Raw genomic sequence first — 13,800 nt, 5'->3', positions numbered from 1 at the left:
TTTACAAAAATGTGAGGGGTGTACTCACTTCTGTGAGATACTGTGTATATATATATATTTTTATTTTTTTTTGCACAAGTCAATAATTAAAGGCTTTAATATATTATATTATATTATATTATATTATATTATATTATATAAATCACATTTTACTCTCAAATCAAAAAGAAAAAAGCCTATTTTTTTAAATATGCAAATTGGCTAATCTCCGTATATAGACATAGTTTACACTGTCATTCATGAGGTTTCTGAGTAGGTGTAAATTACTCAATTTTAAAGGGGTCATAGGATGCCCATTTTCCACAAGTTGATATGATTCTTTAGGGGAAACGCTAAACGCTACTGTCAATCAAACTATCGTGGGAGGGGCCTGTCTGTGTGACGTCACACAGACTGAGATCGGCTCGATTTGAGAAAGGGGAAAACTTTTTATCATTATAGGGTGATTGTGTACACACACTGCCAACACACATTTCAGTTCAAACAACTTGTAGTAAACGTGCATGTAGCATCCTATGACCCCTTTAACAAAATTACTAAAACTTTTACTAAAATGAAAATGTAAAACTAATAACTAATTCAAAATAATTAAAACTATAATAGTGTCTTAATAATACTAAAATAGCACTGGGCATGTGCTCGTGGCGATTTCTGAACAACCAGTTTTTGCAGCTTAATTTCCACAAATGGTCTGAACTAGTGAACATTAGGTTATGTCTGCATGGAAAATCAGAAGTGTATATATTTCAGAAGTGGCCTCTTAGTGGTCTAGAGTGCAGTATAGAGTGAGTTCAGACAAACTGAGATATGAAATCCAGAGAAGAGACGCGGAAAGACAGGCTCAGTTTCTCTGCCGGTGCACTGGTGCGCAAAAATGCCTTTTCTGGCACTGGCACTGCTAACGCTGCGCCCTCTGGCATGTGCCCCGCCGTCCACAAATACACACAGACGTGATGCAGATCCCCGACCGGCCATCTGCCGCTGATCTAATGATGTCCAGAACCACAAAGAGACTCCTAGCCACTTCCTCTTACAGTCTCACAGATCAATAGTGCTGTGTAAATGAATGTGAGTTTGTGAATGTAGTATCTGTGAGTGTTTGAGAGACAACGGCATGCTACAACAAAACTAGATCACTCTCATTATTATTACTGAAAGGTATCACTGCAGCCATTTGACAATGTTGGTGTTTAAGCACAGTCCATGTGAGTTTTACTTCATTGATTTATTTCAAGATTTGCTTTGAAGGATTTACTGATATTGGTTACTACTGTTAATACGAATATTCCCTCTTTCAGTTTAAGTCTATAGGATTTTTTCCTACTTCATACTTAATTGTTCACCAGGTTTAATCAATGAGGCACATAATTTGGACTGGTACTGTGAATATATACCATGGCATTAGTGGTTTTTGTACGGGTTTTCAGAGGTTATATAGTCTGAACACTGATGTCAGTCCAGCAGTCAAACCTCTTCTGATTCACAGAGACATGAAAGTCTTGTTGTCTGCTGCCATCTGCTGGTGTTTACAGCTCTGTTTGTTCAGATGAGTTCTGTTGATGAGTCTTGAGTTGTTCACCAAACAATTAGTAGTAGTAGTTATATTGTGGCAAAAATATATTATATTATATTATTATGCATCATATTTTGCTCTCAAATTAAAAAGAAACAGGAAATTACTTTGCATAAATAAGATAAATATTTTATTATTATATTATGCAAGTCATATTTTTCTTTTTATTATGTTATGCTATGTTAATATATATATATATACATAACTGTGGTGGCAGTATCTGCTCTGACTGTCCCACAGCTGGAGAGAGAGAGAGAGGGAGAGCTCCACCCTGCGGTATATTTCATGTCATTTGCTCTCACCGCTGGCTGGCCGCCTGCGTGATGGATGTGTGGGGGTCAGTCCTCCGTCAGAGCAGCATGTTTTGTTCTCTGAGTGTCCAGCGAAAGTTTAAGCAGTCAAACGGCGCTTCAGACATACATGTCGAGGACTGAGGAGCCAGACTCTAAATCAGTGGTGAGTGTGACTTTTCAATGGGGGTTTGGCTTTGTTCTCCAGTGGAACTGTCATGATTGCTTTAACTTAGTTAACAGACCTGAATGTGTGAATATGAATGTGTTGTCAATACTTTTTAAGATCTCTTAATTGATGCTGCTCAAACTTTCAGGTTAGTTTGTTATAAATATTTAACATTGTTAAACTTCTGTAATTATTTTTCTGCCTAAGCTTTTTAATGGCATTTACAGATTATTTTATAGATAATTTCAGTTTTAGATTTCTTAATTCTTAAATTAAGAAAATTTATTTCTTAAATTTTACTATTTAAGAAATAGTAAAAAAAAATTGAAGTTTGAAAACCTCCTATTAACTTGCATTAGAATGTTCAGTATTCGCATACAGAATTCCTATTGGTCTTCTTTCTCACATGTAGTTGGATACTGAATTCCCATTGGTCTTTTTTCTTTGGATACTGAATATTTTTCAATGATCTTTTCCTTCTTACATCTGTTTATCTTCAGCACTGACACATTTATAACATTTCAAATATAAGACAACTTTGCCCCATCTTGACGGGTAAACAAAAAAAATCAAACTATAGACTTTCTGAGAGCATCCCATGTGACAACTAGCCCCGTTCTGCTCTGTTTAATCTGGAAGTTCAAGCTTGTCTGGCTTTGATTATGATTTAGAAGATGTCATTCATGTGGTTGTTCTTGCTCAGATCCTAAACTCCACTTACTGTGTGAACGTCCAACTTGTAAGACAAGATCACAAAATGCAAGTTTTTTGTACTGTAAATAGAAAGTTTGGCCACTGACCTTCCAAAGTCAACACTTTGTTAGTTAATTTCTCTCATGAAAAACTGAAATGTCTGTTTGAACATGATGAAATAGGTATAAAAAATTCTTCATCCTTCCTTTCCTTCATTTGATTAAAAAAAATCTATATAATGTTTTTGTTTCACTGCCTTTAATTCACGCAGATTTCAGTAAATTAAATATTGTATTTGTGCGCATTTTAGAATTTGATCATGAGAATCACAACTTAGAAGGAGCAAATGAATGATGTGCTTTAGCATGATGAAATGAAGGATGTGCGTTGAACTAAAGACAGGAAGTGGCTGAGGAACAGATCAGAGCATATGTACTTGATTAAAGAACATCTCTGGTTTAAACGTTTCAGCACGCTCATGGATCCCGCAGGCAGAGCAAGAGCAAACCAAGAATTCCTCACACGCTTGCAAAGGTCTCCAGCTGCAGAACATCGTTTCTACACTTTTAAGACGTTTGCCCTCCACATTTGTGCGTGGGCTAATCAATGACAGTGATGCAGCTGAAATGTATCCTGCTTGTGTCATTTCCTGTTTCCCGGTGCCAGAACGTGTCCCGCCTGCTTTATGGAGCATGTGTGTGTGCAAATGTAGGTTAGCTACTGATGTGGTTTAAGCACTTAAGTTGATATTTGGTGTCGTGTATATCAGGATCTCTGGTTTCCTTCAAAATGAATCAGAGGAGGAAAAGAGTGAGCTTTAACTGAGAATTTGTGACAGGAACATTTGCAAATGGATTTTGAACAAAATCATAAAGAAAATCATACTTGCAAAAGTTGCTGCCAAGCTTGGGTGTTCTGAATAGTACCCTGGTGTTGCTATGTGGTTGCTGGGGTGTTCTTTGTGGTTGCTAAGGTTCACTGTAAAAAAAATCTGTGACATTTACGTTAAAATACCGGCAGCTGTGGTTGCCAGAACTTCACCGTAAAAAATATGGTAGCAACATTTTAGATTTTACAGACTTAACTTTAATTCACAATAAAATACCGTATTTCATTAACTGATGTAATGTTAATAAACCAAAATATTGAAGTACTAATATCTGTTTTGAACCATTGTAATGCACTGATAACCACCAAAACCTGGTGGTGATGAGAAAGTCACATGATGAACCAAAGCACATCACAAACAGCTTTTATACGAGCTGAGGAGGGCGATACTTATATATATAGAAGGTGCACAGTGTCATTCACATAAACACTAAACCCCATCACGGTGACACACATGATTCTGAAATAATGCAATAAACATTCATTTAACAACATTAGATGTAAGATTAAACCCTAACGTACACAACTGATAAGAAAGAAACTAAGAAAAAACATGTTATTTCAACAAAAAAACATCAAATATGAAGTGTCATGCAGGTAATTCTGGGAGTGTCAATTTACAGTTTGTTACTGTAAATTATACAATAAATTTTTCTTTTTCACTTCCAAAAACCGTATTTTTAACAGTATTTTACTGTAAAATTACATTAAATGTAATTACATTTATTCACCGAATATAGTATGGAAACTTACTGTTAACCAGTTAACAGGTTTTTACTGTAGCATTTTTACAGTCTTTTACTGTTAAAATCACAATCATTTTTTACAGTGTGTAGTTTCTCACTGAAAGTCCACATTTAAGTCTATGTGAAATTCTTGTCTATAGATATGACTTCTGTGTACGTCTGTGGAATTCTTCCCTCATTTGATCATAAACCAGGACAAAATAAATATAAATAAGAAACAGTAATGTCCTAGCAACTACGTAGCACCGTGCTAAAAACAGTCTATCATTGTGATGGCAATAGTCCAGTTTAGATTATAAATCTGGTTTAGAAACCTTGAATGTAATCCCTTATGTTTCAGACAAAAATATTTTTTAATGCACTAGTTTTTGGGTTATTTGACTTCTCATAGCATGTTGCTTCAGATTATAATGGAAAAGAAGACATCCTTTAAGTGTTTATTTTATTCCAATTACAATACTTTATAGACTGTTTTTGTCAAAATGAGTTTTTTTTCCCCTGCTTGCAACAAACTTTACAGTTTTGTTCCTGTATTCTGAAGGTTTTTACAAAGAGGTTTAATTATGTATCATTCACCTGATCTTATACAACGTTTTATTCATAAAAACATGGTGAAAATGTATTTTTTCCTCACTGTTGACAGCTATAATCAACAATATCCACTGAACCTGGCCTTATCCAGTCTTCACATTTTTGTTCTGAAAATATTTACAAATAAGTGCATATTGGATTAGATCATGCCTAGTTTGCATATTTAAACATAAAATTTCAGAAAACTTGTAATTCAAAAAATGTTTGCAATTGTTAATTTAATCAGTCAACTGGGAAAGTACTGTATGGTGATATCTATTAGTTACATTTTTTACCCTGTTCACCTGGGTTGTCTTAAAATAGCTATCCTCGTGTAGCTGAAGTCTGAGGTTGGCAGCAGGTCCGTATGAAATGTAATTAATGCGACAGCCACATTCCCCTCAGAGATATCGTCTCCCAGGAGCTGTTGAAAACTAATTGAGGTGAATGTGGCTTGACCCTGGGCTACTCTTACAGTCCTGCAGTCAGATAACCCGGGGAATTAGAGCCATTATGGCTGGTGTGATATTCCCTGTCATCCCATTCATCAAGCACAGGGTCCCTGGTTAATGAGGAGGTGCAGGCGGCTCCCGTTTGACCGGCTCCACAGAGAGGAGAAGATAAATGAGCTGCTGCTCAGCCGGGACCGTCATCCCGACACATGCTGAGACCCTCGAGTGGTGTGACATTGTACCTCATTTAAAACCCCGTTAACTAAAATGTCATGCTCATGTCCTGGTGGTGGGTTGAGATGTTTGATGTAAGGTTTGAATGAATGAATTGCACTAGCCGGTGATTTTATGTTCAGATTTGCATTTATGTAATGTGCAAGGAATTCATTTCTTGATGATTAACATGAGTTCTTCTTAATAGTGGATTATATAAGAGTGTCAAATTTAATTTTAATAAATAAATGTGTGTGTGATTTATATTTATTTCTAATTTATATTATATTTCAAATTTATATGTACTATTATATATATAATTTGTACTTAATTATATATATAATATAATATATGTACAATGTATATATAATTGTATTTATTTATATATAATATATAAAATTAAATAAATATAAAATAGTAAATAAATACATTAACCTATATAAATAAATATAACTTAAATTAGAAAAATCTATCTATCTATCATGTTTTTAATTTTGGGGTGAAATGTGACCTGGACATGATCATAAGCTTTGTGAGAGTTCTCTCTGACAGTTTAGAATTGATGTCCATGCATAATTCGTATGCTGTTACGATCAATTCATGCACACATACATGTGCATGAATACTTCATAGCTCCTTTTAATGGCTTGAAAATTGCTCTTTGCATGCAATGAAAGGGCTGCACACAAGAGACAGCGGGCAGATCATGTGACTGCACCATAATAAAGTGTTTATCACAGGCTGGCTGTGTTGGGCAGCTCAGATCAGCCTTTTCTCTTTAGCATCGCTGGCTTTCTTAACTGATGAAAAGTGGCCAGATTTCGCGCAGCTTTGACTGGAGGGCATGTCACTTAATAAATGAATGGTTCTCTCTTCGAGGACAGTCGAGCTAGTCACAGAGAGCGCGACCACGAGACCCCTGTGCCTCTCGCACTGGAGGAATGCGCATGTTTTCAGCTAGATGAAGGAAGCGTCTCATATCATCTCACGAGTATAACAATCTATTTTGTGCCTCAGATCTTCTCTGCATTCGTCGATATGAAATTACAGCATTTTCTTGAAGACGACACTGCGTTTGAGCCATTTTTAGCAAATTGCAGTTTAGCTTTTTAACCCAAGACATGCTTGATTATTTGAAAAGAGATCTCCCATGTTTTTCCATACATTTCCTGAGGACTGGGAAAAGAAATACAAACAGTGGGTCAGAGTTTCACAGTGGTCACTCTACTTTTAGATCGTGTCTGTGAGAATACAGAAACAAACCCCAGTATGACTATAACTGAGCAGAATGAGTGTGTTAAACCATCTGAACAGTGCTGAACACTAGATATGTGCGTCATATTTTCAAAACTGACTAGTGGCTGGGTTGCCTGACTAGCTGACTAATTAGTATTAAGGAAGCATTGTGAAATTAGGCTAGTTCAAGGTTCACTTGACTTTATTAAACATGTTTCTTAGGGGGCTTGTTTATGTTTAGCAAGTTCTTACCATCCAGTAAATGCACATTTTCCTTTCCATTACAATTGTACATTGTTTAAATGAATATTTCTTCTGAACATGAAGATTTTTTTGAAAATTTACTCTGCAGTGAATGGGTGCCGTCAGAATGAGAGTCCAAACAGCTGATAAAAACATCACAATAATCCACAAGTAATCCACACCACTCCAGTCCATCAGTTAACGTCTTGTGAAGTGAAAAGCTGCATGTTTGTAAGAAACAAATTCATCATTAAGATGGTTTTAACTTCAAAATATGAGTCCTCTATCCATAATATTGCTTTCTCCAGTGAAAAGGTCATCTTGTCTGAATCAGGAGAGAAATCTGCACAGATCAAGCACCGTTCACATGTCAAAACAGCTCTAAACAAATATGTAGGTGGATTTTGATGACAACAGGAGATGGACTTTTCAGTGGAGGAAGCGTTATTATGGATTAGTTCAAATGTCTTAATTGATGGATTTGTTTCTTATAAACATGACGGCACCCATTCACTGCAGAGGATCCAATTTTATAAAATAAACGTCAATTAAAATATAATATTTAAAAATGTATTGTATTTCAGCTGGTCGCCAAGGCAACATTTCTAATTTTCATTTTATTTTAACTTGAAGTACTACAATAACTAAAACAAAAAATGAAATTAATCTTAATAAGTATATAGACATATTTAAAAAAAAAAGAAAAAACTAATGAAAATGACAAAAACATACAACAAAATTACTAATTAAGTGAAATTAAATTAAAAGACAGAAAATATAGAAGTAAAAACTCATTCAAAATATTAATAAAATCTATAATAGTATATCACTGATAATAAAATCCAAGTGGTGTTTGCCAACCGATGTTGTGGATGGTTACCTAAGCATTTGCTAAGGTGATCTAAGTGGTTTTTAGCACATTGCTTAAGGTGTTCAGAGTCCTTAATAGTGCATTGCTATGTGGTTGCTAGGGTGCTCTAAGTGGTTACTAGGGTGTTGTTAGGGTATTCTGAGTGATGCAAAGTGGTAAAAATTAAGTGAAAATCAAAAGTCTGGTCACATCGAGTAGTAACTGCATACATCTTTTCAACAAACAACAAACTGCATGAATAAAGCTACTGTAAGCCGTTTGTCAAATAACTCATTATTCATTCAAATCGTTAATAATATGAACGATAATAATACTGATGCTGCAAGCAGTGCTAATTAATGACTTTATACATAACATATAGACCTATTTATCAGTTAAAACTCATCTCATGCTTGACTTATTTTGGTTGTTGTGTTTGTTTTTATAATGAATCTCCTTGTTGATGTCTTCCGAGGCTGTCTGGCTGTTGAATGGCCGTCTCTGAGGCTCATTGATGTGTGTAAATCTGAGCCAAGTCAGTCTTTGGAAGTGTCACTTCCTCCAGCACAGCGCAGCTCAGTCTGTGAATATTAATCACCCTCAATAAGCTGCTCAGTGTCTGTGAACATCAGCCATCAACACGCAGGTGTGCTCAGACTCAGACTGACTGGGATCCCGGGATCCTTCAGGGGCTTCTGCACTCATGCAGGAGAATGTTAAAAGCCAGTTAAAAGCTTTTCTAAAAGGACTCAAGTTATTCTCATTTCTCAGCTCTGTTCTGTTCTGTTTTTAATGCGTTTCATTGACTGCTGTATATTTCAGTGGTGGATCTCGTGCTGTTTGATTCCAGTTGGCTCTGATTTATATTTGGTCATCTGATTGTTGGACAGCAGGAGTGTTAAAGCCAGAAGACTTTCCAGATTTGTGCATTTCTCTTTAATAATTTAGCCATGAGTGGTGCATTATGTTTTTACCATCTGAAGACAGAATGAAGAGCATTTGGCTCTTGCTGTCCTTCTCGCTGTCTGTGAGGTTGTGCCTTTAAATCTTTTTAAAGTTTTATATTTGGAGCAGTATATTATAACTTTGACTATGGATAATGAAACAAAGACTGATCAAGAAATTTGTGGGGATTTGAGCTCACCAGACCGTTTTTCGCATGTATGGGCAGACCTGATGAATATCTTGGTAAGTTTGTGAATTTTTATTTTTAATGTCTTCCAGAAAGTGATGTTTTGTTTTGTTTTGTTTTGTTTTGTTTTGTTTTGTTTTATTTTTACGGTCTTCTTTCTAGAGCAGAATGCAAAAGTTTATTTTTTTATTTTTTTATTTTTTTATTTTTTTATTTTTTTGTATTTTATTGTTTTGTTTTGTTTTGTTTTGTTTTGTTAATTATTATTAATATTTAATATTGTTATTTTTAAGATTATTCTTGTGATTATTAGTATTATTATGTGGATGTTTAGTGTCTATTTATATATATATTTAAGTTCTCTTTAGCATGCATCCTACATCTTCAGCATATTTGTTGTTTTTAAATCATATTTAGTGAAAGCATATGGATTTACTTTGTGTTTAATGTCACATTTGATATTGTTGTTATTTAATATTAAGCCTGGGGATGTGATACTTGATATCTGATGACAATTCACTTGAATAATGTAAAAATAAGACCCAGTAGCCTTTTAAATGTCATTGTTTTAATGTCAAGTGTTTTTTCAGTGCCATGGGTCATTTTACCAGCATTTCAACTGAGGTCAACTGAGGGATTTTGTTCTAGAAGTACATACAATTATTTAACGTTGTTGTCACATCATTGAATGTAGTTATTTATTTGTCTGCTTTAAAAGAGTTTCTTCCTGCATCCCAAACCTTTCTCATCGCCAGCAAAGTGTATAGTGTGTCATGCTTATATGGGTGACATAGTTGACTAAAACTTCAGTGTGCTAAAAATATTTGAGGGAAATATAGGAAAAAATATAGGAGATGAGCTTGCAGATCTTGAGATGATGCTTTGCCCTCTGGGTCTCCAGTGAGTAAACGAGAGAGGTCACGTCTCTGTGTGTCATACAATACCAGGAAGACATGCTGAGGGAAAGTTGGTTTCTTCTGACCTGGAATATTGGCTTTTAGGCCAATACACACCATAACCACCACCATGGAGGCTGATAAGGCTCAGAGTCTATCTGAAGCAGCTTTCAAAGGCCCAAACCTGCTCTTTTGACTGTTGCTTAGTCTGAGAACTGGATATACATCACAATTCTGCAAGATTATAGAGGCGGTTTTCTCCTCACTGCTGTTTTCAGACTGCAGATAATGGTTGTATTGTTTGTGTGTGTTGTAGGATGGCTCTCTGGGTAACATTGAGGATCTGGCCCAAGAGTATTCAGAGTATTACAGCACGTCCTACAGCGAAGTGTGTGACAGAATGGAGGAGTTACGCAAACGCAGAGTCACTCAAGAAGCAGAGACGGTAAAATGCTTACATGAGACTCTATTTTGCATATATTTTTTTCAATAAAGTCCACTACTGTTGAGGTTGGTAAGGTTTTGCAATGTTTTTGAAAGATGTCTCTTCTGCTCACCAAAATACAGAAAAAAACAGTAATATTGTGGAATATTATTACAATTTCAATTAAGTGTTTTTATTTAAACATATTTTTAATTCCTCTGATGCAAAGCTGAATTTTCACCATAATTACTTACATCTTCAGTGTCCCATGATCTTTCAGAAATCATTCTAATATGCTGATTTGCTGCTCAAGAAACACTTATTATTATCAATGTTGAAAACAGTGCGATTCATATTTTTGTGGAAACCATGATGCAGTATTTTTTTCTGGACTTTTTTAATGAATAGAATGTTCAAAATAACAGCTTTTATTTGAAATAAAAATGTTTTGTGACATTATAAATGTCTTTACTGTCACTTTTAATGAATTGAATGCATCATTGCTGAATAAAAGTGTTACATTTTACAAAAAAAAAAAACCCTGACCAGAAATTTTTCAATTAGTCTAGCATTTCAAAAAGCCAGAAAATCCTGATATTTTTTTCCTCTGTGAAATATTGTGTCACAATGAAAATGATGGTTAGATGTGTCATTTGGTTCGACTAGATAAGGGTTATCAGAGAATAAGGAATGAGCAGTTTGTCATTGAGGGCTTTGTTTAAATTTCTGCATGACTTTGTTTCTCAGGGAAAGGCTGAATCAACAACATCCCTTCAGCTGCGGTTGGAAATCCAGGTGGGTAATGAATCACGGTCAGCGGAGGGAGTGACCCGTCCAGGAAGTTGTGATTTTATAGGAAAGACACTAATAGTGTCATCTTTACTCTTTGTTCAAACACTATCTCAGTCTGTATTTGTTGTTAAGAGTCTAAAATGTCTTAATTTTTCCTCCCAGGAGTCACTGGGTCTGTCTAGCGCCGTGTCCACACCTGAGGTCGAGAGGAGGTACGTGTGTGTTGTTGCATTTTTAGCATTTCTCATCCAGTCTTTGCAAACTGTGCTTGTTCCAAGAACACGATTAAGGGACTTTCTAGTCGCAAATGTTTAAGATTCCATTAGAGCTGGTCTGACAACGAGAAATTAGATATTTAGAGTTCCTGGACTTACATAAATGAGACACGGCAGGCCTGAGAGTTACTCAACAATGAAATGCATCCGGTCATCGGGACATTGGAGATGATGCATGCATTTCCTGTTGACCTCTTTATTCTTCATTTCTCTTTTTCCTTCCTTCCATTGTGCACTGGATGAGATATAATCTGAATCGCCACCATCGGCATGTTAATACATGTAATGCACGAATCAATTTAGTTATTTTTGTTTCATTGTTCACAATTTCAACTACATTAATGAAGGTAAACTTATTATAAAACAGATTCTTGTGGATGAGCCACAGTCAAAGCTATTGTGAAATAAAACAATAAGCGACAAAAGACCACATACAGTGATTTTACCATAGTTAAAGCATGGTAATTGTGGTAAACCCCCCTAAAAATTATAAAATCACTGTAATATCTCTCAGGGTTTATTGCATTTAGAAAAGACACCTATATTCAATAGTTTAAAATATAATTAAGGGTAATTAGAAAAAGAAATTAATACTTTTATTCAGCAAAGGTGTATTAAATTGATCAAAAGTGACATATATAATGCCACAAAGGAGTTATATTTCAAATAAATGCTGTTCTTTTGAACTTAATATTAAGCAGCACAACTGTTTTCAACATTGATAATAATATTAATGTTTCTTGAGCAGCAAATCAACATATTAGAATGATTTCTGAAGTATCATGTGACACTGAAGACAAGAGTAACGATGCTGAAAATTCAGCTTTGATCACAGAAATAAATTACATTTTTAAATATATTCAAATACAAAACTGTTCTATTAAATTGTAATAGTATTTCATAATGTTTTTGATTTTATTTAATTTTTTATTAAATAAATGCAGCCTTGGTGCGCATAAGGACAAAAACATTAAAAAATCGCACTGCTCCCAAACTTTTAAGCAGTAGCATATACTCTGTTTTATAATAGGCGATGCAGATGAATTCTATATTACTAAGCTGTATTACTAACTATGTTACTTTACTTGGTAAAGGAGATATTTTTAATATCAATGTTTATTTGTAACATCATGACTATTAATGGTTGTACTGAACATGCAGGGTTAAGGCACGTTTGCTTGCAGTTTCTACATATATCTGCCCTCACACAGCTAAACGTTTGCATAGCTTCACAGAACTCAGGTACATGCTAACATCAGCTGCACACGTCAGCTGAGAGAAAGACAAATAAAGAGAGAGGGAGAGGAATTCATGAGCCATGTGATTGCTCTGTCGCTGTAAAACCCCTCCGGTGCGTGAAAATGCCTCCATTGTTGCAGTGAGGTGTGGTGTGGTGTGGCGGCCGACAGCAGCATGTGTCTTTATGCGCTCTGACAGACAGCTGAATCAAATCCACTGCCCTGCAGGCAGCATGGACACCAGTTAGGACAGAGACACATAACTAGAAATCAATGGATCGGTGCTAAAAATGAAGAAAGTAATGTGGGAGAGCAGGTGAGATGAGGCACGGTGTGATGGTTTTGATGGAGACGCTTTTGCTGGAGTTCATTCATGTTTGTACTTTTGCTTGCAGGCAATCAATGAACAAATCCAGCTCTGAAGATGGATCTGGTTAGTACCGTATTGTGTGTCTGTTTGTTTGATTGTTGTATAAAAACTACTCAAATCAGGGTTCACACAGTCAGTGGGAGTATCAGGGAATTTAAAAAATGGGATTTCAATTGACATTCAGAGTGAATGTACATTTTTCTAATCAACATTTAATAATCAATGTGTTATTGGTTAAACAGTGTTCTTTTGTTAATACCCTATAAAATTATTTAGACAATCTTATCAAGTTATGGTAGTGTAATTCATTGGTCAAAAAGTGTGGGAACCCTGTGAAATTCACTGTCAGTGAAGATTTTGGACACATCTACACTTATTATTTATTATGACTGTTTTCCACATCTCAGACAACTTTAACACTGTTTTTCTTTCACTATCTGGCCCAAATAATTGTTTTTCAATTACATTACTATGGAGCCCCGCACATTTCTCTTGAGGGACATGCAAGAAAAAATAAATAAATTGTGTGCACGATTTACTAATTCGTTCCCTCGATTTTCTAATTCATTCCCTCAATTTGCTAAATCGTGCGCACAATTTACTAATTCATTCCCTCTATGTACTAAAACGTGCACACAATTACTGTTTCGTTCCCTCGATTTGCTAACTCATGCGCACGATTTACTAATTCGTTCCCTCTATGTACTAAAACGTGCACACGATTACTGTTTCGTTCCCTCGATTTGCTAA

General features: G+C 35.3%; 1 protein-coding gene across 4 annotated transcripts in view; it reads left to right on the top strand.

Annotated features, from left to right (window-relative positions):
• sash1b (SAM and SH3 domain containing 1b) overlaps window positions 1-13,800 on the top strand; it is a 95,763-nt gene that overhangs the window by 63,671 nt on the left and 18,292 nt on the right. For 2 of the 4 annotated variants that reach the window (XM_016491735.1, XM_016491727.1), the window contains 4 exons: window positions 10,268-10,396; window positions 11,123-11,170; window positions 11,330-11,379; window positions 13,076-13,113. In XM_016491735.1, the coding sequence (XP_016347221.1) occupies window positions 10,268-10,396; window positions 11,123-11,170; window positions 11,330-11,379; window positions 13,076-13,113 (265 nt within the window). Of the gene's footprint in view, window positions 1-1,898; window positions 2,030-10,267; window positions 10,397-11,122; window positions 11,171-11,329; window positions 11,380-12,831; window positions 12,997-13,075; window positions 13,114-13,800 lie in introns of those variants that run through there. The other 2 variants (XM_016491745.1, XM_016491754.1) reach the window with 2 other exon arrangements.

Source organism: Sinocyclocheilus anshuiensis, unplaced genomic scaffold, assembly GCF_001515605.1.
Source record: "Sinocyclocheilus anshuiensis isolate Anshui unplaced genomic scaffold, SAMN03320099.WGS_v1.1 scaffold261, whole genome shotgun sequence".
NCBI classification, from domain to species: Eukaryota; Metazoa; Chordata; class Actinopteri; order Cypriniformes; family Cyprinidae; genus Sinocyclocheilus; species Sinocyclocheilus anshuiensis.
This window is presented reverse-complemented; position numbering and strand designations above follow the sequence as displayed.